General features: G+C 45.3%; 1 protein-coding gene across 1 annotated transcript in view; it reads left to right on the top strand.

Moving 5' to 3' along the window:
- The window catches only part of rnf144b (ring finger protein 144B), an 83,350-nt gene that overhangs the window by 47,499 nt on the left and 9,795 nt on the right, over positions 1-26,056 (top strand). The window contains exons 4-5 of the mRNA XM_033013716.1: positions 15,900-15,960; positions 16,732-16,942. Coding sequence (XP_032869607.1) covers positions 15,900-15,960; positions 16,732-16,942 — 272 coding nt within the window. The remainder of the gene's footprint in view (positions 1-15,899; positions 15,961-16,731; positions 16,943-26,056) is intronic.

Genomic DNA, 26,056 nt, shown 5'->3' with positions numbered 1-26,056 from the left:
ACTACTCACGACCATACAAGCGACACCCCGGCAACCATCGGCGACAGCCTAGTCGCCTGCAGTCGCCTAAAAGATCGCCTAAGTGGGACAGGCCCCATTAAACACCTCTCTGTATGATGATGCTGACTAATGCTTTTTATATTGTCCTGTTTGGACAAAAAGCGGTTATTGTGGGAACCGAGCTGTTCTTCCCACACCTGCATTGAAATCTGGCAGCTGTTGTAGCTGCATCCTAAATGGGAAAAGATAAGGATTGCACTTGTCGACTGCATTGGAGGAATAGAGCGGGTAATTTCACGGAGTCTCTTGCCCAGGGGGTTCGGGACCCTCACTCAGACTCCACGAAATGCTGGTGTGACTCAGCGGGTCAGGCAGAATACGTGACGTTTCGGGTTGGAACCTTTCTTCAGTCTGAAGAAGGGTTCTGGCCCGAATCGTCACCTCTTCATTTTCTCCAGAGATTCTGCCTGACCCGCTGAGTTACTCCAGCGCTTTGTGTTTATCTTCGGTAGAAACCAGCATCTGCAGTTCCTTCCTGCAAAAAAAAAAATCCCTTTTTTTTCATTTTGCATTTAAATCGTAGCATTAAATCAAGTTTCTGCAGTCCATCACTCCAATTCAGGCAAGTGACTGGTTTGGTTTGTGGGGTCTGCTGTAGAAATGGCTGCTCTTGAATTGGTTGTGCATATGACAAGCCCAGAAGTGCTTGATATGAAGGTAGGAAACTGAGTGTGGGAGTGGAGTGGAGTGTGGGAGCGGACGGAATTACCACTAGACAGCCAAACCAGTAGGTAATTTACGGCTGGGGTGAGTACTTTCCCATTTATAGGAGGTAGGATTATATAAATAAGGGGTGTATCAATACAGTAGGGGATTCTTAAACAGGACCAGTTAATTACCTATATAAGATGGGCGGTCAGGAGATGTGCCAATACTGCGAGATGTGGGAATTTGTCGACACCATTGATGTAGAAGATCCCTACAGCTGCAGTAAGTGTTTGAGGCTAGAGGAACTCCAGCTCCGCATTGATGAGCTGGAGACCCAACTTCATACGCTGCGGTACATCAGGGAGGGGGAGTATTACCTGGATGTTTTGTGCCAGGGGATGGTCACACCGACCAGTTTAACTAATTCAGTAGGCAGTGAGCAAGGAAAGGAAGGTGTGGCCATAAGCGAGGCAGGTAGGGGGAACCAGGAGGAGATGCGGCAGGAGCCACAGCCCTTGTCCCTGACGAGCATGACCGAGGCTCTTACTCAATGTAAGGACGGGATCAGGGGCTGTGGGAGGGATGAGCAACCTGGCTGCAGCACCGTGGATCAGGAGGCCATTCAAGAGGGGGGAGTTAGAAGAAATGCCGTAGTGATAGGGGATAGTATTATTCGGGGGGTAGATAAGGTTCTCTGCGGCCAGCAGAACATGTCCCGAAGGCTGTGTTGCCTACCCGGTGCTAGGGTTAAGGATATCTCTGCGATGCTGGAGAGAAATTTGCAGAGGGAGGGGGAGGATCCAGTGGTCGTGGTCCATGTGGGGACCAATGACATAGGAAGGACGAGGAAGGAGGATCTGCTGAAGGAGTTTGAGCAGTTAGGGAATAAATTAAAAAGCAGAACCTCGAGGGTACTGATCTCCGGATTGCTACCTGAGCCACGGGCCAAATCGGCGAGGGTACGTAAAATTAAAAAGCTAAATGCGTGGCTCAAAGACTGGTGTGGGAATAATGGGTTTGGTTTCTTGGGCCACTGGCACCAGTACTGGGACAGGGGGGATCTGTTCTGTAAGGACGGACTTCACCTGAACGGTGCTGGGACTGGGGTCCTGGCAAATCATATAACTAGGGCAGTAGAGAGGTCTTTAAACTAAGTAGCGGGGGGGAGGTATCAAGGGGGGTAATAACGGCAGGGGTAGAGGAAATAGAGCAGGGTATCAGTGGGGAAGCGGAAATTCAAAATGTGACAGGAGACAGAATTTGTGAAGATAAAGATCTAGATGTAAAAGGGGCAAAAACGGAAAGGAAGGGTAGTAAAAATCATCTGAAAGTGCTTTATCTAAATGCACGGAGTATTCGTAATAAGATAAATGAATTAACGGTGCAATTAAGTATATATAGTTATGATATCGTGGCCATTACGGAGACATGGCTGCAAGGAGATCAGGACTGGGAGTTAAATATAGAGGGGTACTCGACAATTAGGAAAGATAGACAGGAAAGAAAGGGAGGAGGGGTGGCCCTTTTAATAAGGGAGGGAATAACGGCAATAGAGAGGAAGGATATTGCGTTGAAGGATCAGGATAGTGAAACAGCTTGGGTACAGATAGAGAATAATAAGGGGAAAAAAACACTAGTGGGTGTAATTTATAGACCTCCAAATAGCTGTGACGCTGTTAGTCAGAACATAAATCTGCAAATAGTTGACGCATGTAAAAAGGGAACTGCTGTAATCATGGGGGACTTCAATTTTCATATTAATTGGGCAAACCAAACTGGGCAGGGTAGACTAGAGGAAGAGTTTATAGAATGTATTAGAGACGGGTTCCTAGAACAGTATGTCACCGAACCGACAAGGGGGGAGGCAATCTTGGATCTGGTCCTGTGTAATGAAGCAGGATTAATTAAAAATGTCATAGTTAGGGACTCGTTGGGAACAAGTGACCACAATATGGTCGAATTCCATATTCAAATAGAAGGGGAGCAGGTTGAAACTCAGGCTAGGGTGCTTAGTCTAAATAAGGGGGATTATGAAGGTATGAGGACTGAGCTGATCAAAGTTGACTGGGATAGCAGACTCAAGAATAAGACGGTACATGAGCAGTGGTGTACGTTTAAGGGTATACTGTATAACCTTCAAGAAAAATTTATTCCTATGAAGAAAAAAAGGGGTAAGGGTAAGAACAGTCAGCCATGGCTCAGTAAAACTATAAAGGATAGTATTCGGCTGAAGGCAAGGGCATATAAGGTAGCCAGAGATAGTGGGAGGGTAGAGGATTGGGAAGCATTTAAAGGTCAGCAAAAAATAACTAAGAGATTAATTAAGACGGGGAAAATAGACTATGAAAGGAATTTAGCGAACAACATAAAAACTAATAGTAAGAGTTTTTATAGCTATATAAAAAGAAAAAGGGTGGCTAAGGTGAACGTTGGTCCATTGGAGGGTGAGACTGGAGAGTTGTTGGTGGGGAACATGGAAATGGCAAAGGCATTAAACGAGTATTTTGTATCAGTCTTCACCATAGAAGACACAAAAAATATTCCAACGTTGGATAAACAGGGGGCGGTAGGAATGGAGGAGCTAAATACTATTAAGATCACCAAGGAGGTGGTATTAGGGAAATTAATGAGACTGAAGGAGGATAAATCCCCTGGGCCTGATGGATTACATCCAAGGGTCTTGAGGGAGATAGCGGTGGGGATTGTGGATGCATTGGTGATAATTTTCCAAAACTCCCTGGAGGCAGGAACGGTCCCAGTGGAGTGGAAAATGGCCAATGTAACACCTATATTTAAAAAAGGAAGTAAACAGAAGGCGGGTAACTATAGACCGGTTAGTCTAACATCGGTGGTGGGTAAAATGTTAGAGACAATTATTAAAGAAACACTAACGGGGCACTTGGATAAACATGACTTCATCGGACAGAACCAGCATGGTTTTGTGAAGGGGAAGTCCTGTTTAACGAATCTGCTCGAATTCTTTGAGGAAGTAACAACCCGGGTGGATAAAGGGGAACCGGTGGATGTGGTATACTTGGACTTCCAAAAGGCTTTTGACAAGGTGCCACATAAGAGACTATTGCTAAAAATAAAAAATTATGGGATTGGGGGTAATATATTAGCATGGGTAGAGGATTGGCTAACAAATAGGAAGCAGAGAGTGGGGATAAATGGTTCATACTCGGGATGGCAACCGGTAACTAGCGGGGTTCCGCAAGGGTCGGTGCTGGGACCCCAGTTGTTCACAATTTATATAAATGATTTGGAGGAGGGAACCAAGTGTAATATATCAAAATTTGCGGACGATACAAAAATGGGAGGAAAAGTAGGGGATGAGGAGGATAGGAAGAGTCTGCAAAAGGATATAGATAAGCTAGGTGAGTGGGCAACAACTTGGCAGATGAAATTTAATACTAATAAATGTGAAGTCATTCACTTTGGGAAAAAAAATGATAGGGCAAGTTATTTTCTAAATGAGGAGGAGCTGCGTTGTAATGCAACGCAAAGGGATCTAGGGGTATTAGTACATGAATCACTAAAAGTTAGTATGCAGGTGCAGCAAGCAATCAGGAAGGCCAATGGAGTTTTGGCCTTTATTGCTAGGGGGATTGAGTATAAAAACACGGAGGTCTTGCTGCAGCTGTACACAGTATTAGTGAGACCACATTTGGAATACTGTGTACAGTTCTGGGGTCCATACTTAAGAAAGGATGTACTAGCCCTGGAGGCAGTGCAGCGAAGGTTTACAAGATTAATTCCTGCAATGAGGGGATTGACATATGAGGAAAGGTTAAGTAGGCTGGAACTCTACTCTTTGGAGTTTAGAAGAATTAGAGGCGATCTCATTGAAACATATAAGATCGTGAGGGGCCTTGATCGGGTGGATGCACCGAGGATGTTCCCAATGATCGGGGAAACTAGAACTAGGGGACATAGTTGCAGAATAAGGGGGGGCTCTTTTAAAACTGAGATGAGGAAGAACTTCTTCACCCAGAGGGTGGTTAATTTATGGAATTCACTGCCCCAGGGAGCAGTGGAAGCAGAAACTTTAAATATATTTAAGACTAAAATAGATGGTTTTTTAGCTGCCAAAGGGATAAGGGGCTACGGGGAGAGGGCAGGGATATGGACCTAGGTATGGTTAGTATAGTAAGACCTGAGTGATCTCCTGGACAAGTGTCGATCGCCTGGATTGGGGTCGGAGAGGAATTTCCCGGATTTTTTTCCCGAATTGGACCTGGGTTTTTATCCGGTTTTTTGCCTCCCCCAGGAGATCGCGAGGTTCTTGGGGTGGAGAGGGGTGATAGCGGTATAAAGGGGAGGGTAGTGTCTTGTGTTCTGTGTCTTGTGTCTACTGTTTGTGGGTAAGTGTGTCTGTTTAGTGTTCAGCCATGAGCGAATGGCGGTGCGGGCTCGACGGACCTGGTGGTCTACTCTCGCACCTACTTTCTATGTTTCTATGTTTCTATGGAGGCCTGAAACTCCCAAGAGTTGGGAGTAGGTTAGACAATCTGACCCAAGGCATCCTGCAAGGTGTCTGTTCCCATTAGTCTCGAGCAGCAAAGAGCTAGGTATGAAGTTTGCAGTGTTACTAATGTGGGAGGGTGCGCAGTGGAATGTTGGAATGTCAGTTCAAATACTTGCCATCATGAGGGGTGATGAAAGAGAATTGATGAGTCTTGAAGCTTGACAGCGCTACCCACCACCAGACACGGGAACAGCTTTGTCTCTGGACAAAGTTCTTCCGTAAGCTGGAGTATTGTTCGATTCACCTCTGCCCAATTGCGGACGTTGCACTGTGTCCAAGGAACTGATGTGCTGCAAGGCTGAGGACTACCTCCTGCACTCTGTATCAATGAGGTCCGAGGTTCCCCAATGACGTAGAGACTGGCCCTTGATTATGCTGGTGGCCTTGAAAGGGAAGTTGTTTTGTGTGATGGTCTCTGATGCTTGAGCTCTTGATGGTACGTAGCATCTTTTTTCATCTTCGAGCCATGATCTCCCTTCGAGTCATAGAGCGAAACAGTGTGGAAACGGGTCCTAGGGCCCAACTTGCCCACACTGGCCAACATGTCCTAGCTACACTAGTCCCACCTGCCTCTGTTTGGTGCAGATCCCTCCAAACGTTATATGTTATATCCATGTCCCTTGTTGTGCAGTTCTTCAAATTCTCAGCTCTGGTCCGATTATTATATATTTTTTGCTTTCTGTCTTCGGGGGACGAGCTAGGGCTGGGCTCGGTGGCTTCCCCAGGTCTTTCTGCATCCGGGTCGTTTCAAGTGGGATCCCGGTTCCACTAGGGGGTGAACCAGCCCTGCTGTCGGGTATGACCACGGCTCGCCGGGATCCTATCCTGTTTGTTCAAAGTCGTCTCATTCGGTCACAATGTAATTTACCCCCCAGCTCCCTCAAGGTTTCCCTTGTGTGTTATTCGTGGTCCGGTCTAGACTAGAAATGCTTTCACAAGCAGCTGATTTGTGCTTTCAACTTTAAACTACTGTGGCACCAAATGTAGCTGTGTTATTGTTGAACAGGCAAAGAACAGGGCACAGTGGCGCAGTGGTAGAGTTGCTGCCTTACAGCGCCAAAGACCCAGGTTCAATCCTGACTACTGGTGCTGCCTGTCCAGAGTTTGTACATTCTCCCCATGACCTCGTGGGTTTTCTGCGGGTGTTCCGGTCTCCTCCCACACTCCAAAGACATACAGGTTTGCAGGTTAATTGACTTTTGCAAATTGTAAATTATCCCCAGTGTGTAGGATTGTGCTAGCGTTGGGGGATCGCTGGTCGGCACAGTTTCCACGCTGTATCTCTAAACTAAATTAAAGTCACTAAAATTATTAAAGTCTAAAGTAAAGTCTAAGGTAAACAAACTGGCTATATATTGGGAAGCTTCAGCAAGTTTAACCAAATCCCAGTAAATTCAGCTCTTGTATGAAACAAATAAACACGTTCTTTAAAGTAAATAATATCTTGGAGGAGAAAGTGATATCATGAATCCATTGGATATGAATATGTTAAGAAATATAAACTGGGTCATGGCATTTTTACAAATATTATTGCTCGAAGGCTTATCTAAAAGGGAGGACAGCTGTATTTCAAAGGAAATCAAAGTGGTTTCCACATGTTGCATGGTGAGAACAGCCCAGTAACTGTGTCTGAAATCGCAAACATCAGACCATGTTCCAGGATTGAGTGGGTTAGGGGGTGGGAGATTGCAACCTTCACGAATGCAATCAACCTGGTGTGCACAATCAAATAAGATCAAATAGAACAGGTTGTCCTACAACTTTAGGCTGTGCACGCCATACGCAAGAAGAAGTGGGTTAGCATTTGATGAGCGTTTGACAGCACTGGGCCTCTACTCACTGGAGATTAGAAGGTTGAGGGGGGACCTAATTGAAATTTGCAGAATAATGAAAGGCATAGATAGAGTGGATGTGGAAAGGATATTTCCACTGGTGGGAGACTCTAGGACCAGAGGTCATATCCCCAGAATTAAGTGGCGCTCTAGGAGTGGGGCGGGGGGGGGGGGGGGGGGGGGGGGGGATTATTAGAGGTGTTGAAGAGGGTCTGTTCACTGGTGGAGAGATGAGAAACTGCAGATGTTGGAATGGATGTAAACTTTTCAGATTGGGACCCGTAATTTTGTTTGTTTAGTTTATTATCACGTGCACCGAGGTTGCGTGCCAACCAGTCAGCGGAAAGATTATACATGATTACAGAAGTTAGTGGTTTTGCAGACAGTGAAGATGGTTGTGAAAGATTGCAGCAGGAACTGGATCGATTAGCCAGGTGGGCGGAGGAATGGTTGATGGAACTGTGAAAAGTGCAAGGTGTTGCATTTTGGGACATCGAACAAGGGCAGGACCTACACAGTGAATGGTAGGCCTCTGGGTAGTGTTGTAGATCAGAGGGATCTAGGAGTACAGGTGCATGGTTCCTTGAAGGTCGAGTCACAGGTAGATAAGGTGGTCCAAAAGGCTTTGGGCACATTGGCCTTGATCAGTCAGAGTATTGAGTATAGAAGTTGGGAGGTCAGGTTGCAGTTGTATAAGACGTTGGTGAGACCCCATTTAGAATATTGTGTTCAGTGCAGGGCACCGTGTTATAGGAGAGATATTGTCAAGCTAGAAAGGGTTCAGAAAAGATTTACAAGGATGTTCGCAGGCCTAGAGGGTATGTCCTATAGGGAGAGGTTGAGTAGGCTGGGTCTCTATTCCATGGAGTGCAGGAGGATGAGGGGAGATCTTATAGAGGTATATAACATCATAGAGGGATAGATCGGGTAGATGTCCAGAGTATTTTGCCCAGAGTAGGGGAATCGAGCACCAGAGGACATGGGTTCAAGGTGAAGGGGAAAAAATTTAATAGGAATCCGAGGGATAACATTTTCACACAGAGGGTGGTGGGTGTATGGAACAAGCTGCCAGAGGAGGTCGTTGAGGCTGGGACTATCCCATCGTTTAAGAAACAGTTTGACAGGTACATGGATAGGACAGGTTTGGAGGGATATGGACCTAGAGCACGCAAGTGGGATTAGTGTAGCTGGGACATTGTTGGCCGGTGTGGACGAGTTGGGCCAAAGGGCCTGTTTCCACACTGTATCACTATGACTTGGCCAGACATCGCAGGAGATAGTGACTCATTGTTGCTGCGACTTATGCCAGGTCCTGTACTGCACTGGATCCACCCTAATGTTCTGTCCGAAACCTCTCGGATTAGCAACCAGCAAGCAAAACTGAACTAAAGCTTAAATGGATGGAAGCCAATTAATAGCTACTCATGTGACCCTTTGATTCCTTTCATTTGGAGATTGGTTATTGAATGATTACCTCAGTGTATATCGGATTTGCGGGGAGAGAGTTAATAAATCCATGTATGAATTGAAAAGCCAGTTTAAATGTGGCAGTTTTCACGCCAGCTGATGAAACTCACGTTTGCAATGATTTTTCTGAATTGTCGATTTTCTTTTTGCTTTCTAAAATCGTACCCAGGTTTATCAGAAACATGGGTTGTCAGTAGTGTGCACACTGAATGAACGTGAATAATGTTTGCGCACCTTTGAGAGGAAACACCATGGGAAGGGAAGTTGTGGGTCGGGGGGGGGGGGGGGATGTGGGAAGGTGTGTATTAAATGTCATTGATTTAACTTCTCATGTTGTTAGAACTTGGTGTCGAGCTTCAGAGGTGTACAAAATCATGTGAGGAATAGATCGGGTAGACGCGCAGTCCCTTGCTCAGAGACGGGGAATCGAGAACCAGAGGACATAAGTTTAAGATGTGGGGAAAAGATTTAATGGGAACCTGAGGGGTAACTTTTTCATACAAAGGGTGGTGGGTGTATAGAACTAACTGTGGAGGAGGTAGTTGAGTTAGGTACTATCGCAATGTTTCAGAAACATTTGGACACATGCCTATATAAGGCAGGTTAAGAGGGATATGGCGAAACGCCGGCAGATGGGACTTGTTGGCCGGTGTGGGCAAGTTGGGCCAAAGGGCTTGTTTCCACCTGTATGATTCTATGACTCTCTATAAACTTTATCAACTGGTCAATAGCAAATTTGTTTCTCTTGGTGGTGCTTATCACAAAGGCATCATAAGCTTAAGCCCGTGTCTAATTTTATGATCCAGCACGGAAGCAGGCCCTTCGGCCCACAGAGTCCATGCCACTCGTTTACATTAGTCCTATTTTTTCCCACATTCTCACCCACTCTCTACACACGAGGAGCAGTTTACAGAGGCTAATTAACTTGCAAACACACACGCCTTTGGGATGTCTATATGAAACTATTTGAGTTTAGTTTAGAGATAGAGCATGGAAACAGGCCCTTCGGCCCACCTGGTCCGCGCCGACCAGCGATCCCCGCACATTAACACTATCCTACACCCACTAGAATATAATAGAATGCCTTTTATTGTCATTCAAACAGACAAGGTTTGAACGAAATTTCATTCCTAGTCATGACATTACAAAACAAAACAAAAAAAACCCAAGACCCACACTTAACACAATTTACACAAACATCCATCACAGTGGATCTCCAACAACTCCTCACTGTGATGGAAGGCAAAAGTCCTATCTTTTCCCTTTGTCCTTCTCCCGCGGTCCAGTAGTCAAACTGCAGCATCAAGGCGACTAGGGCTGACGATGCTAAAGCCCCTGGCGGGCAATGGTAAGTCCTGCGGCCATTTAAGCCTCGCCGGGCGATGTTAGGCCCCGCTCCGTGTCATTTAAAACCCGCGATTCCGGCGGGTGAAGTTGCCGTTGCGGGAGCTCCAAAAAGCGGTCTCCCACCAGGGACCTGCGAGTTCCTGATGTTCCTGTCCACTGGGCCTGCGGCCAGAGCCTCCGAAGCTCCGAAGTTGGGTTGCAGCCGCGTGCCACCACAGCTCTCCCTGCTCCAAAGTCCGCTTGCTCCGCAATGGCGAGTCCGCAGACTGGAGCCCTCAGGTTGGTTCCGGTTGGAGGCCGCTGCCGCCTCCGCGATTTTAGGCCCAACGACACCGGAGACCCGACAGGGAGAAAGTCGGGTCCCCGTACAGGGAAGAGATTAAACGGTTTCCCTCCCCCCCCCCCCCCCACATATACACAGCTAAAAAATAATAAAAATTAGAACCAAAAACTTTTTAAAAGACAGACGGACTGCAGTCGAGCCGCTGCCGTTAGGCGCCGCCACTTCGCACGTCACTAGGGACAATTTTCACATTTACCTACAAAGCTGATCTCAGAGAAAACCCACGCAGGTCACGGGGCGAACGTACAAACTCCATACAGACAGCACCCGGATCGAACCCGGGTTCTCCGGCGCTGCATTCGCTGTAAGGCAGCAACTCTACCGCTGTGCCACCGTGACCACCCAATTGTATTGATGAGGATTTGCATTTTGATTTGATTCAGTTGGTACCACTTTCCAACATCTCAGTTTCAAGGCAGTGAGAAGCAAGTTGGTTTCTCTTGAACGTCAGAGAGTCTTCAGGCTCTGCTTTGATGCTTCTAAACTCCAGGCGTTATGTGAACAGCACTGGCAAAACTTTGAACCAATTCTTATAATGTTTAAAAACCTGCACAAGGTAAATATTGATAGGTATTTCCATGTAAGATATGTTGCTTTTAATATGCAGGAAGGAACTGTAGATGGTGGTTTACACCGAAGATGTATACGGAAGATAAAATGCTGCAGTAACTCAGCAGATCAGGCAGCATCTCTTGAATAGGTGACGTGTTAGGTCTCTACCAGAGATTGATTTAATATCTGTTGCGATGCAAATAAGAATGTCATTGTTCTGCTTCAGCACATTTGACTACAAAACGCTCTTGACTCTTGTTACCGCAAGTTATCGGTACTGTGTAGGTGGCTGGCAGAATTGAGTTGATACAAATATGGGAACAATAGGTCACAAAGTAAATGAGTGGGTGAATGGACTTGCTCTGTGAGCAGGCATAGACACGATGGGCTGAAGTGACCTCCTTCCATATGGGAAGGAAATGTGTTCTTGTAGTTCTTTGGAAAGAAAAGCTGTGCAACAGGTTTAGATGTTGCTGAAACCACGCATGCAGCCTAGCTGTACTTTCCTGCCTTCTGTGTTTAGCCAGTCATTTGGCTCTGTGAAGATGGAATAGGTTACTAAATGGAAAAAAAGTGTAGGAGTGGGTCAGACAACCTCTAGTGGGCGCGAGCAGACGGCCTTCTGGGTTGGGTCCCTTCCTTTGGTACTTCTCCAGTCTGAAGAAGGGTCCCGACCCAAAACATCTGCTTGACCCGCTAAGTTACTCCAGCACTTTGTATTTTTCTTTGTAAACTGTCACCTGCAGTTCTTTGTGCCACCACATTTCTAAATGGGATGACGGGGGAGGAAATTGAAGTGCTTTCTGTGAAACGGTTATCTAGATGTCAGAGGTCTATATCTGGAAGTATTTATTTGAATATGAGTGACTTCAATGGTTGGAGGTTTTAAAAAAATATATATTTTACTCACTCCAACTGGGAACAACTGTAAGACTTTCGAGATACAGTGTGGAATTGTATTGTATTGTATTGTATAAACAGTCCCTTGGATTCATTGACCAGCGATCCCCATACACTAGAACTATCCTAAACACTAAGGGCAATTTACATTGTTTTTACCAAAGCCAATTAACCTACAGATCTGCACATCTTTGAAGTGTGGGTGGGAAATTGAAAAACCCGGAGAAAACGCACGCGGTCACAGGGAGAACGTGCAAACTCCGTACAGACAACACCCATAGTCAGTTTCGAACGTGGGTCTCTGGCACTGTCAGGCAGCAACTCTACCATTGCATCACTGTGCCGCCCGCTGTATGACTATTATAATTATAACATGATTAATTTGGTCGTGACCAAACTTTGCATACATTGTGCAATTTTCAAATTGCCAGAAGAAGTGGAGTTACAAGTTCTGCTGGTGGGAATGTGGCTCCTGCCAACATCCTCTTTTCCCATCAGTATGAGCGTGTATGTGCTAAAAAAGATGCCAAAATGCCACTGACCCAGCTGTGGTGGTTCTACCCACCTGTGACAGGGAGAGGATGATGCAGCAAGCCAGGCTCTGGGGATGAGTGGTCTACTTTCATTTCATAAGTGTTTATTTTCTCAGCACAGATATGCTCCTTTTTGTTGAATTCTCGATTGCAAATTCTAATGTAAAACCAGTAAATCAGTTTAGTTTAAGAAGGGACTGCAGATGCTGGAAAATCGAAGGTAGACAAAAGTGCTGGAGAAACTCAGCGGGTGAGGCAGCATCTATGGAGCAAAGGAAATGGGCAACGTTTCGGGCCAAAACCTTTTCTTCAGACTGAGGTGTACCGAGGTACAGTGAAAAGCTTTTGTTGCGTGCTAACCAGTCAGCGGAAAGACAATACATGATTACAATCAAGACATTTACAGTACATGATAAGGGAGTAACATTTAATGCGAGGTAAAGCCAGTAAAGTCTGATCAGCACTGCTCTCTGGTTGTGGTAGGATGATTCAGTTGCCTGATAACAGCTGGGAAGAAACTGTTCCTGAATCTGGAGGTGTGCGTTTTTACACCTATACCTTTTGTCCGATGAGTGAGGGGAGAAGAGGGAGTGGCCAGGGTGCGACTAGTCCTTGATTATGCTGGTGGCCTTGCCGAGGCAGCGTGAGGTATAAATGGAGTCAATGGAAGGGAGCTTGGTCTGCGTGATGGTCTAGGCTGCGTCCACAATTGCTGGCAATTCTTGAGGTCTTGGATGGAGCTGTGATGCATCATGATAAAATGCTTTCTGTGGTGCATCTGTAGAAGTTGGTGAGAGTTGTTGGGGTCATGCTGAACTTCCTAATCCTTCTAAGGAACTAGAGGCGTTGGTAGGTTTTCTTGGTCGCTGCTTCTATATGGGTGGTCCAGGAGAAGTTGTTGCCGATATTGACTCCTGGGAGTTTGAAGTCTAGAGTTATTTACAGCGGTATTGCGCATTCTAAATGACCATAACTTTTCCACCAATAGATACAGATATCAAAAGTGCAAAACGATCATATTACTCTGCTGGGTAATTTGGTAAACGTACATTAGATGTGTAGAAAGGAACTGCAGATGCTGGTTTAGACCGAATGAAAGGAACCACAGTATGAAGAAAGGTCCCGACCTGAAATGGGAGTCTGAAGAAGGGTCCCGTCCCGAAAAGTGAGCCATCCTTTTTTCCAGAGATCTTGCCTGACCCGCAGTGTTACTCCAGCACTTTATATCTATGGTAGATGTCCAAGTCTGATTTCATCTACACCCTGTCCCCACATGTACTGATGTCATGAGGCAATGATGGGGTGGTCTCAACGGGTATCTGAGTCCATATGGTCAGCATAGGTTTGGGTCATAAGATCAGAAGACAGGAGCAGAATTAGGCCATTCGGCTCATTGCGCCTACTCCAACGTCTGATCATGGCTGATCGACTTTACCCTCTCAACCCCATTCTGGCTTCTCCCCAATGTCTGTTTCTCCTCTGTAGCAACCGTGGAGGAGCTTGTTGATTTCCACAGTTGTGGCTGTCAAGTTATTTGCTCATGGCCAAGTTAGCAAATCAACCCGCATCCATGGGGCCACGCCTTAGTGAGAAGCCTCAGGCCTTTAAGGCACACAAGCAAGCCAGATATTTGGCAAAGGACAATTTAATTATCTTTTATTTAGATGTGTCAACCTGCTCAGAGAAGGGAACATTGCCAGTGTCCTTGGATAGACACAAAATGTTGGAATAACTCGGTGGTTCTGGCAGCATCTCTGGAGAAGAGGAATAGGTAGCGTTTCGGGTCGGAAACCTTCTTCTACCACCCTTTGTCGGAGAGCCAGAGAACAGTAGGAGTCACAGAGGGGAAGCAGGATTCCTGTCTGAGAGAGGAGGAAAACATCTTCAAAGTAGGCATACCTTGAGGAGCTTTCGCAGTGGAGCAGACAAAGGAGTAGGAAGGAACTGCAGATGCTGGTTTCATCATAATCATAATCATAGCAACATATGAGGAATTTCATCTGCCATTGTCATACCAATAAAAAGCAACAGAACACACAAAACAAACTTTAGCATAAACATCCACCGCAGCTGATTTCAGTTCATGACGTGGATAGATTTACATCTCCGAATATAGATTTGAAAAATTCTCTTTTAAGGGGCCTTCTCTTCTATTTTTACTTTCCACTTTTTCTTTTTTCTTTTCTTTTTTTATTTTTTATATACACACTTCACGTTTTTCTACTCTCTACCATCTATTTCTCCACTTTTTCCCCTTTCTATTGTTTTCTTTTTCTTGTCTTGCTTACTTCCTTCTCATAACATAAAACTAGAGGTTGTACATAGAATGGATTAAGGTATGACATAGACCTAAAATTAGGTGCCAACTGTATTGTTTTGTACTGTATTAACTTCTAATAAAATAAACAAACAAAAAAAAACAAAAACAAAAAACAAAAAAAAAAACATCCACCTCCTCGACTTCTCCACATTCCTCGCTGTGATGGAAGGCCAAAAAAAAAAGTTCAATCTCTTCCCTTCTTTGTTCTCCCGCGGTCGGGGGGCCTCGAGCGTTCCGTTGACGGGACGATCTTGGCTCCCGTAGCCGGCGGCGTTTGGGCCCTCTGTGTCGGGGCGAGCTGGAGAGAGTTAGAACCACGACGGTAGAGAAGGGAATCACCAGCAAGAACATTGCTAATGTCCTTGTTGGGAGCTGGCCTCCTCACAGGTAGAAGAACCAACAACTGTTCTACCCACAGGGCTTTTCACTGTACTTTGGTCGATTTCGTTTAGTTTAGAGAACAGCATGGAGCAGGCCATTTTGCCCGTCGTGTCCACGCCGACCATCGATCACCTGCACACTAGGTCTGTGGTACCCACTTTCACATACTCGGGGTAATTTTCAGAAGCCAATTAACCTACCAACCTGCGTGGTTTTGGAATGTGGGAGGAAACCCACGCTGTCACAGTGAGAACGAACAACCTCCACACAGGCGGCATCCGTAGTCAGGATCGAACCCGGGCCTCTGGTGCTGTGAGGCCGCAGCTCTACCGCTGAGCCGCCCTCATGACAATTATAAATCTAGGCCGAGATGTCGATGAAGGAAAATTTGGTGGCTCTTGTGTTCTACCTCGATGTAATCTTATGGGCCTGTCCCACTTACGCGACTTTTTCGGCGACTGCCGGCACCCGTCATAGGTCGTTGCAGGTTGCCGAAAATTTTCAACATGTTGAAAACCCAGCGGCGACCAGAAAGACGCTATGACTCTTTGGGCGACCGAGGAGACGACTCACGACCATACAGGCGACTCCATGGCGACATGTCGCGGGGTGAAGCCTGTATGGTCGTGAGTAGTCGCCCAAAGAGTCGTACCTTGCTCTGGTCGCCGCTGGATTTTCAACAGGTTGAAAAATTTCGGCGTCCTGCAACGACCTATGGCGGGTGCCGCAGTCGCCGAAAAAGTCGCATGTGGGACAGGCCCATTACACTCTTGTGCGATTGTGTATGATTGTGTTTATGTTGAATAAGATTTTACAGAAGTGTTTGCAAAAAATGAATTTCACTGTATCTAGGTACATGTGACAAAGTACCATTGGAATCAGCTGGTGTGTTTAAGGGCATTTGAGTTAAATGTATGTATAATCTTTTTTATTTAAAAGTAAATGCCTTTAGGTTCTTGTTTAATTTGTTTTGTTTTATTTGTTTCAGATTGCTCGTTTGGTTCCAGCTGACCTGCTTCAGTTGTACCAGCAACTGAAATTTGATCGAGGTGTGCAATCATTTTATATGCAAAAGTGCTCTCTCTGGCAACTCACTGGGGGTTTGGCTATTTTGGTCTCTTTTTTATTTTGCCTATTGATTGGGTCAGCTTGGGCTGTTGTTGATCAAATTGTTTTGTTTTTAAAATGTTTCCATTTTCAACATCTTAATCTGCTGAGGCGGTAAATTGAATCTGGCTTGTTTGTGCTTTGCTTCCTTAGTTTTAGTTTATATATGCAGCACGGAAACAGGGCCTTTGACCCACGGAGTCCATGCCGACCAGTGATCCCCACACACTAACACTATCCTCCACACACTAGGGACAATTTACACTTATACCAAGCCAATTAATCTGCTTTTCCTTTTTCCTTTTCGGAAATTTTACCGCACACGATTTATCAATTTGTTTCTCTTTCAAACTGTGATCTATCTCTCCCTCCCAAGCCCATTCTCCTGCCTACTCCCCACAACCCCTGACACCCGTACTAATCACAAATCTATCAATCTCCGCCTTAAAAATATCCTTGGACTTGGCCTTCTGTGACAATGAATTCCACAGATTCACCACCCTCCGACTAAAGAAATTCCTCCTCATCTCTTTCTTAAAGGTACGTTCTTTTATTCTGAGACTATGGCTTCTGGTCCTAGACTCTACCACTAGTGGAAACATCTTCTCCACATCCACTGTATCCAGGCCTATCACTATTTGGTAACTTTATTTTGCACTCGATTAGCAAAAGTAACAAGAATTTTATGACTTATTTCTCTTTTATTTACACAGAGATCCACCTGGACCCCACCAGGACAAGGTGCCCCAAGGTTCAGTGCCAGGCTGTGTGCCAGATTGAAGAGGGTGATTCTCGCCAGGCTGCATCAGTTCAATGCCCGTCTTGTCACCTACAGTTTTGCTCCATCTGCAAGGAGAGTTGGCATGCAGACCAAGCTTGTCAAGACAGCCAGCCCTTCAAGCCCTCAAAAGGAACTGATGATGGGTAAGAATGACCAAACTTCAAAATAGTCACCTTGTTGACCTGAGCAGAAAAAGGACGTACCTTTTAGAATGGAGATGAGGTTGGATTCAAGGGCATTAAAAGGTGGGCCTCTGGGGAGTGTTGTAGAGCAGAGGGATCTAGGAGTGCAGGTGCATGGTTCCTTGAAGGTCGAGTCGCAGGTAGATAAGGTGATCATAAAGGGTTTTGGCACATAGGCCTTCATCAGTCAGAGTATTGAATAGAATAGAATAGAATGGAATAGAATGCCTTTTATTGTCATTCAAACAGCTTGGTTTGAACGAAATTGGATTTTCTACAGATTTACATTACTAAAAAACCCAAGACACACGCTTAACACAGTTTACACAAACATCCATCACAGTGAATCTCCAACACTTCCTCACTGTGATGGAAGGCAAAAGTCTTATCTCTTCCCTTTGTTCTTCTCCCGCAGTCCAGCCTATTGAGTTTAGAAGTTGGGAGGTCACGTTGCAGTTGTATAAGACGTTGGCGAGACAGCATTTAGAGTATTGTGTTCAGTTCTGGGCACCATGTTATAGAAAAGATATTGTCAAGCTTGAAAGGGTTCAGAAAAGATTTACGAGGATGTTCCAGGACTAGAGGGTGTGAGCTATAGGGAGAGGTTGAGTAGGCAGGGTCTCTATTCCTTGGAGCGCAGGAGGATGAAGGGTGATCTTGTGAAGGGTGTACAAAATCATGAGAGGAATAGATTGGGTAGATGCACGAAGTTTCTTGCCCAGAGTAAGGGAATTAAGGACATAGGTTCAAGGTGAAGGGGAAAGGATTTAATAGGAATCTGAGGGCTAACTTTTGCACACAAAGGGTTGTGGGTGTATGGAACAAGCTGCCAGAGGAGGTAGTTGAGGCTGGGACTATCCCATCATTTAAGAAACAGTTAGATAGGTACACAGATACAGTATCCAAGTCCAAGGCATTGCTATGGGCACCCGCATGGGCCCCAGCTATGCCTGCCTCTTTGTAGGGTATGTTGAGTAATCCCTGCTCCAGGCGTACACTTGTCCTGTCCCCGAACTCTACCTCCGCTACATTGATGACTGCATCGGTGCTACCTCCTGCACCCATGCAGAAATTATGGACTTCATCAACTTCACCACCAATTTTCATCCTGCACTCAAATTTACTTGGACCATCTCCGACACCTCCCTCCCATTCCTTGATCTCACAGTTTCCATCACAGGAAATAGACTATCGACTGATGTCTATTACAAACCCACTGACTCCCACAACTATCTCGACTACACTTCTTCCCACCCTGCTTCCTGCAAAGACTCTATCGCCTATTCCCAATTCCTCCATCTACGCCGCATCTGCGCCCAAGATGAGATGTTCCATACTAGAACATCCGAGATGTTATTCTTTAGGGCTCGGGGTTCCCCTCTCCCATCATAGATGAGGCCCTCACTCGTGTCTCCTCGGTACCCCGCAACTCTGCCCTTGCTCCCGCTCCACCTAGTCGCAACAGAGACAGATTCCCCCTTGTCCTTGTCTTCCACCCCATCAGCCGTTGCATACAACACATAATCCTTCGAAATTTCCGCCACCTCCAACAGGATCCCACCACTAGCCACATTTTCCCATCACCACCCCTTATTGCCTTCTGCAGAGACCGTTCCCTCTGCAACTCCCTGGTTAACTCATCCCTTCCCACCCAAACCACCCCCTCCCCAAGTACCTTCCCCTGCAACCGCAGAAGATGCAACACCTGTCACTATACCTCCTCCCTCGACTCCGGCCAGAGACCCCGACAGTCCTTTTTGGTTAGGCAGAGGTTCACTTGCACCTCCTCCAACCTTATCTACTGTATCCGTTTGTTCAAGAAATGGACTCTTATACATCGGCAAGACCAAACGTAGACTGGGCGATCATTTCGCGGAACACCTTCGCTCAGCCCGCCTGAACCAACCTGTTCTCCCGGTTGCTAAACACGTTAATTCTCCTTCCCATTCCTACACAGACCTTTCTGTCCTCTGTCGCCTCCATTATCAGAGTGAGGCTAAATGCAAATTGGAGGAACAGCATCTCATATTTCGCTTGGGCAGCTTACAGCCCAGTGGTATGAATATTGATTTCTCTCACTTCAGGGGGCCACAGCATTCCCTCTCTCTCTATCCCTCTCCCACCCAATTTGCACTTGCTTTTCATTTTCACCCTACAAACAGCCTGTTTCCTTTATTATCCTATTTTGCATATCTTTCATTCATTTTTCTTTATCTCTCCACATCATCATCATCTATATCTCTCATTTCCCTTATCCCTAACCAGTCTAAAGAAGGGTCTCGATCCAAAACGTCACCCATTACTTCTCTCCAGAGCTGCTGCCTGTCCCGCTGTTACTCCAGCTTTTTGTGTCTATCTTAGGTACACAAGGTTTGGAGGGATATGGACCAAGCGCAGGCAAGTAGGACTAGTGTAGCTGGGACATTGTTGGCTGGTGTTGGCAATTTGGGCCGAAGGGCCTGATTCCACACTGTATCACTCTATGGCTCTATGACTCTAATTTCTTTAGCCAGAAGATGGTGAATCTGTGGAATTCATTGCCACAGATGGCGGTGGAGGCCAAGTCATTGGGTTTTGTTAAAGTGGATATTGATGGATTCTTGATTAGTTAGGGCATCAAAGGTTACGGGGAGAAGTCTCGAGAATGGGGTTGAGAGTGAAAAATAGATCAACCATAATCGAATGGCGGAGTAGACTTTGGGCCGAATGGCCTAATTCTGCTCCGATTGCTTATGATCTTACAGTGTTGCCATGTGAACTCATTATTAACGCTGCCTTGTGTGAGACCCACCCACAGATGTAACAACAAGAGCAGTATGATTTGTAACAGAGGCACGCCCAATGACTTCATGTAACTCACCTCGGGCTTTTCTGGGCATGTTTCTGTAGCAGACGAGTATAAATAAACACTGAATTCATTTAACAGTTCTCAGTCACGTCGAGGTCTAAATTGCTCAGGAAAACAGTGTGTGTTTTGTACATTTCAAAAGTGATCGATGTGCTTCGCATGCAAGGAATGAAACAGAAATTACAACATAGATTCAGCCCGTCCTGGCCAATCAGTTCATGATCACTCATTTGAATGTGCTCTTGTCTCTTCGATGCTGAAGTGCGGTAACTATCACCAAGGGAATATGATGTTTACATTAATTTTGTTTAGAGATTCAGCGTGAAAACAGGCCTTTCGGCCCACTGAGTTTGCAAAGACCAGCGATCCTCACACATTAACATTACCCTGCACACACTAGAGATTTTTACATTTATACCAAGCCAAATAACCTACAAACTTGTACGTCTGGAGTGTGGGGGGGAAATCGAAGATCTCTGAAAAATACCATGTGGTCTTGGGGAGAATATACAAACTCCATACAGATAGTACCCATCATCAGGATCGAACCCGGGTCTCTGGCATTAAGGCGGCAACTCTACCGTTACGCCACCACGCCATCCTTTTCTTTGTTTTCCTCGGTGGTAAGAAGCCACATGCTGCAATGAGAAAAATGGCCATTCTACCTTAATACTCGGTGGGAAGATGGAACTGCAAATGCTGTTTTACACCAAAGAACACAAAGTGCTGAAGTAACTCATCGGGTCAGGCAGCAACTCTAGAGAACATGGAGAGGTGATGTAGTCTGAAGACGGGTCCCAACCTGAAACATCACCTATCCATGTACTCCCGAAATGCTGCCTGACCTGCTGAGTTACTCCAGCACTTTGTGTCCTTGGTGGTGTTAGGCTATAAACCCCTGCTTCTCTCAAGGTATCACTGAATCTTTATTGTCCACTAGAACAGTACTGTGCTTTTATCGTCACATGTGTGAAGATCAAACGCACTGTGGAATTATTTTCTTACAGACAGTCCAGGAGGTAAGAGTATGGATAGGACAGGTTTGGATGGATATGGGCCAAATACAGGCAGATGGGACTAGTGTAGAATGGACATGTTGGTCTATGTGGGCGTTAAGCTGAAAGACCAGTTTCCACACTGTATGACTCTATGAATATTGCCATACCTAAGCACATCCCCGATTAGCAAATTAACAGAAATGGTCTACGGATCCCGCATGCAAAAGGCGCCTTGTCTTGGCTCCATTTTCCTCTCCCCAGTTGTTATGAGCGGTGCTCATTCCAGGCGAGCCCCAGGCTGCCACGGGCCTCCAGCCATCACCTTCATTTAAGGCACCGTCCAGCGAACCGCCCGCCCACCTTTATTCCCTGGTGTTGCCTCCCGCAGCCAACCCAGATTGTTTCACATCTCGTCTGGACAACAGACCCCAGAGTTCAGCCAATGATGTGCTGAAGTTCTGGAGTGATGGTCAAATTTGGATTTTACCTTCCCTTTATCCTAGTGTATCCTTTGCCCAAAAGTTTTAATATCTGTGGTCCTTGAATCGTCCAGTCATGGGAATAACATCTCCCTAATTACCCAGTCTTAAAGTTTAGTTCAGGGAAACAGCACGGAAACAGGACTTTCGGGCCAATGTCCGCACCGACCAGCGATCACCCCGTACACGGCACTAGCCTACACACTAGGGATCATTTACAATTTACAGAAGGCAATTAACGTACAAACCTACACGTCTATGGAGTGTGCGAGGAAACTGGAGCCCCCGGAGAAAACCCACGCGGTCACAGTGAGAGCGCACAAAGTCTATACAGGCTGCACCTGTAATCAGGATCCATCCCAGGTCTCTGGCGCTGTAAGGCTGTGCCACTGTGCCGCCTCTTGTTATTGTAAACTGTTGTGATCTACACCTCCCTCAAGTCACTTTGGCCATGGAGACCTGAGGCCTAGTTTGTCCACTGTGTGTGTTCCATACTCTTGGATGGGTTTTGCGTGCTGAATCAAGGCAAGATTTATCCAGGCCACTGTTTGCATGCCGTCCTTATCATGCATTTGGAATGTCTGGGTTAAACTGGCATGCTTTCAGAGCAAAAAGATAATGCTAGTATAATTTTAATTGACCTACCCTTCCACGTTGAGCCATTACTAATCAAGAACCTGTCAATCTCCCCCTTAGAAGTACCATGACTCGGCCCCCACAACATTCTGTGGCAATGAATTCCACAGATACCGCACCCCCTGACTGAAGAAATTCCACCTTCTCTCCTTTCCACACTGTATCTCTGAAACCTAAAACATTCTGGCGGTATAAACTGGAAGTATATAAAAGGAAGTTGCGGAGCGAGCCTATTATTAATCAGATCCAGATCCAGGGTTGTAAATATCAAATACTAATATACTCTGGAATTTAGAAGGATGAGAGGAGATCTTATTGAAACATATAAGATTATTAAGGGTTTGGACATTGGAAACATGTTCCTGATGTTGGGGGAGTCCAGAACCAGGGGCCACAGTTTAAGAATAAGGGGTAGGCCATTTAGCTGAGGACACACTTCTTCACACAGAGAGTTGTGAATCTGCGGAATTCTCTGCCTCGGAGGGCGGTGGAGGCCGGTTCTCTGGACACTATCAAGAGAGAGTTAGATAGAGCTCTTGAAGATAGCGGAGTGAAGGGATATGGGGAGAAGATACTTATTGTGGATGATCACATTGAATGGCGGTGCTGGCTTGAAGGACCGAATGGCCTACTCCTGCACCTATTGTCTATTGTCTATTGACATAGCTTTAAGGTGACAGAGGGAACATTTAAAGGAGATGTTTTGATACAGAGGATGATGAGTGCCTGGAACGCACTGGCTCGGCTAGAGGTGGAGGCATACGAAAGTAGTATTTGTATTTAAGAGACTTTTGGTTAAGCACATGGATAGGTAGAGAATGGAGGGCTATAGATTATATGCAGGCAGATAAGAGTTGACCTTCACATCATTGTTGGCACAGACATTGTCGGCCGAAGGGCCTGTTCCTGTGCTGCACTGCATTATCGTCTGTCTATGCATGATACAATTTACCTCACTTTAGGTGTTTTGCTTCTATATTTACTACTTTTCTATTTAAACAGTTGACTTTTTATTTGCTATATCTGTACATGATGAAGAATGAATACATTTTGATCTAAAAATTCATGATTTATTTATTCCATTAACTCATCTAATTAGGGTATTTTAATCTGATTTGACCCATTTCTCAATGGCAATAACTTGGAGGAGTAACGTGTAAATAATAGACGTTCTTATTTCCCCTGGTTTTTCTATGTGCCTACAGTGGGATTGCTTTATTTCTGTAATTGAATAATAATGAGATATAAAGATATGTTATTATCAAAAGCTACAAAATTGACCCAGGAATTAGATTGTCTCGGCTCCTGAATCTGACCATTTAGTTATGTCATGGCTTATTTATGCTATTAATGTTACTACTTAAAGAAAGAAAAAACCTCCAGATGCCGACAATGTGAAACAGAAAATGTTATAAACATTAGCAAGCCAGGCAACGTCCGTGGAAAGAGAAATTAGTTATATTTCAGGTCTGGCTTTCCAGCATTTTCTGTTTTAATTTCAGTTTTCAGTTTAGTTTATTGTCACGTCAACTGTGGTACAGTAAAAAACTTTGGTTGCGTGCCAACCAGCTAGGGGAAAGACAATATGGGCAGTCAGTGTGGCGCAGCGGTAGAGTTGCAACCTTACAGCGAATGCAGCGCAGGAGACATGGGTTCGATCCCGACTATGGATGCTGTCTGTACGGAGTTTTTACGATCTCCCTGTGATCTGCGTGTGTTTTTTCCGAGATATTCGGTTTCCTCCCACACTCCAAAGACATACAGATTTGTAGGTTAATTGGCTAGGTAAATGTAAAAAAGATTTAAAAAAATTGTCCCTAGTGGGTGTAGGATAGGGTTGATGTACGGGGATCTCTGGTCGGCGGGGACCCGGTGGGCCGAAGGGCCCATTTCCGTGCTGTATCTCTAAAAACTAAACTAAAACTAAAACAATACATGATTACAGTCGAGCCATTCACAGTTACAGATAGATACATGGTATAGATACAGAGGTTGAAAAGAGTGAAGCGATTGTAATGCATGATTGCAGACCCACTTCTTTGACTAGCACACAAAGAGTGGCCTGGGGTGGTAACCACCTTGCACCCGCAAATAGTAACACTTGCATAATCCCCTAAAGCGTCCAGTTTCTATTGTGAACTGTGGGAAATGAGTGAATGCACCTTGTTGAGGTTAGACTGCTTTTTGAAGTTTGTTTCAACTTGCTTAAAGTTACAACTTGCACCAACAATACAGTACATTCTGTTGAGGTGTAATCCCCGTGTGCTTCAAGCCATTAATGATTTAATAAGGTACGAATTGACAACTAAATTAATTACCAGGATGACTGATTTTACGACTCATTGCATTATACCACATTCTTTATGTATTTTTACAACAATCTATATTAAGTGGAAGAAATATCCAATGTTACACGATTAAATGGGAGATATTGACGCACAGCGGTAGAGTTGCTGCCTTACTGCGCTAGAAACCCTGATTCGATCCTGACTAAGGGTGTTGTCTGTATGGGGGTTGTACGTTCTCCCTGTGGTGGTGTGGGTTTTCTCCAGGTGCTCCGACTTCCTCCCACATTCCCAAGACTTGTGAGTTTGTAGGTTAATTGGTTTCTGTAAATTGTCCCTAGTGTGTAGGAAAGAACTTGGTGTACTTGGTGGGCTGAAGGGCCTGTTTCCACGCTGTATCTCTAAAATAAACTAAACTAATTAAACTAATTTGAGCACATGGTCTTGGGGTTAGGGTATTGACATGGATAGAGAATTGGTTGGCAGACAGGAATCAAAAGTGTAGGAATAAACGGGTCCCTGTCAGAATGGCAGGCAGTGGCGAGTGGAGTGTCGCAAGGCTCGGTGTTGGGGCCGCAACTATTTACAATCTATTAATGATTTAGATGATGGAATTAAAAGTAACACTAGCAAATTTGCAGTTGACACAAAGCTGGGTAACAGTGTGAACGGCGAAGAGGATGCTAGGAGTTTGCAGGGTGACTTGGACAGGTTGAGTGAGTGGGCAGATGCATGGCAGATGCAGTATAATGTAGATAAATGTGAGGTTATCCACTTTGGCAGCAAGATCAAAAGGAAAGTGCAACGAGACCTGGGTGTACAGCAGTCACTGAAAGTAAACATGTACAGCAGGTAGTGAAAAAAGCTAATGGCATGTTGGCCTTCATAACAAGAGGATTTGAGTATAGGAGGTAAAGAGGTCCTGCTGCAGTTGCACAGGGCCCTGGTGAGACCATATCTGGAGTATTGTGCGCAGTTTTGGCCTCCTACTTTGAGGAAGGACATCCTTGCTATTGAGACAGTGCAGCGTAGGTTCACAAGGTTAATCCCCGGAATGGCGGGACTGTCATATGAGGAAAGATTGGAAAGACTGGGCTAGTATTCACTGGAATTTGGAAGGATGAGGGGGCATCTTATAGAAACGTATATAATTATAAAAGGACTAGACAAGCTAGATGCAGGAAAAATGTTTGCAATGTTGGGGGAGTCCAGAACCAGGGGCCACAGTCTAAGAATAAAGGGGAGGCTATTTAAAACTGAGATGAGTTGTGAATTTGTGGAATTCTCTGCCACAGAAGGCAGTAGAGGTCAATACACTGGATGAATTTAAAAGAGTTAGATAGACCTCGAAGGGCTAATGGAATTAAGGGGTATGGAGAGAAGGCAGGCACGGGTTACCGATTGTGGATGATCAGCCATGATCACAATGAATGGCGGTGCTGGCTCGATTTTACATTGCAGATACCACAGAGAATAATGTAATAACGATCAGGACATTTTGTTTAGTGATACTGATGGAAGGACATCCTTGTGATTGAGGCAGTGCAGCGTAGGTTCACAAGATTGATCCCTGGGATGGCTGGACTGTCATATGAGGAAAGATTGAAAAGACTAGGCTTGTATTCACAGGAGTTTAGTAGGATGAAAGGAGATTTTATAGAAACATATAAAATTATAAAAGGACTGGACAAGCTAGATGCAGGAAAAATGTTCCCAATGTTGGGCGAGTCCAGAACCGGGAGCCAAGTCTTAGAATAAAGGGGAGGTCATTTAAGACTGAGGTGAGAAAAAACGTTTTCACCCAGAGAGTTGTGAATTTGTGGAATTCC

Source organism: Amblyraja radiata, chromosome 2 (assembly GCF_010909765.2).
Source record: "Amblyraja radiata isolate CabotCenter1 chromosome 2, sAmbRad1.1.pri, whole genome shotgun sequence".
NCBI classification, from domain to species: Eukaryota; Metazoa; Chordata; class Chondrichthyes; order Rajiformes; family Rajidae; genus Amblyraja; species Amblyraja radiata.
This window is presented reverse-complemented; position numbering and strand designations above follow the sequence as displayed.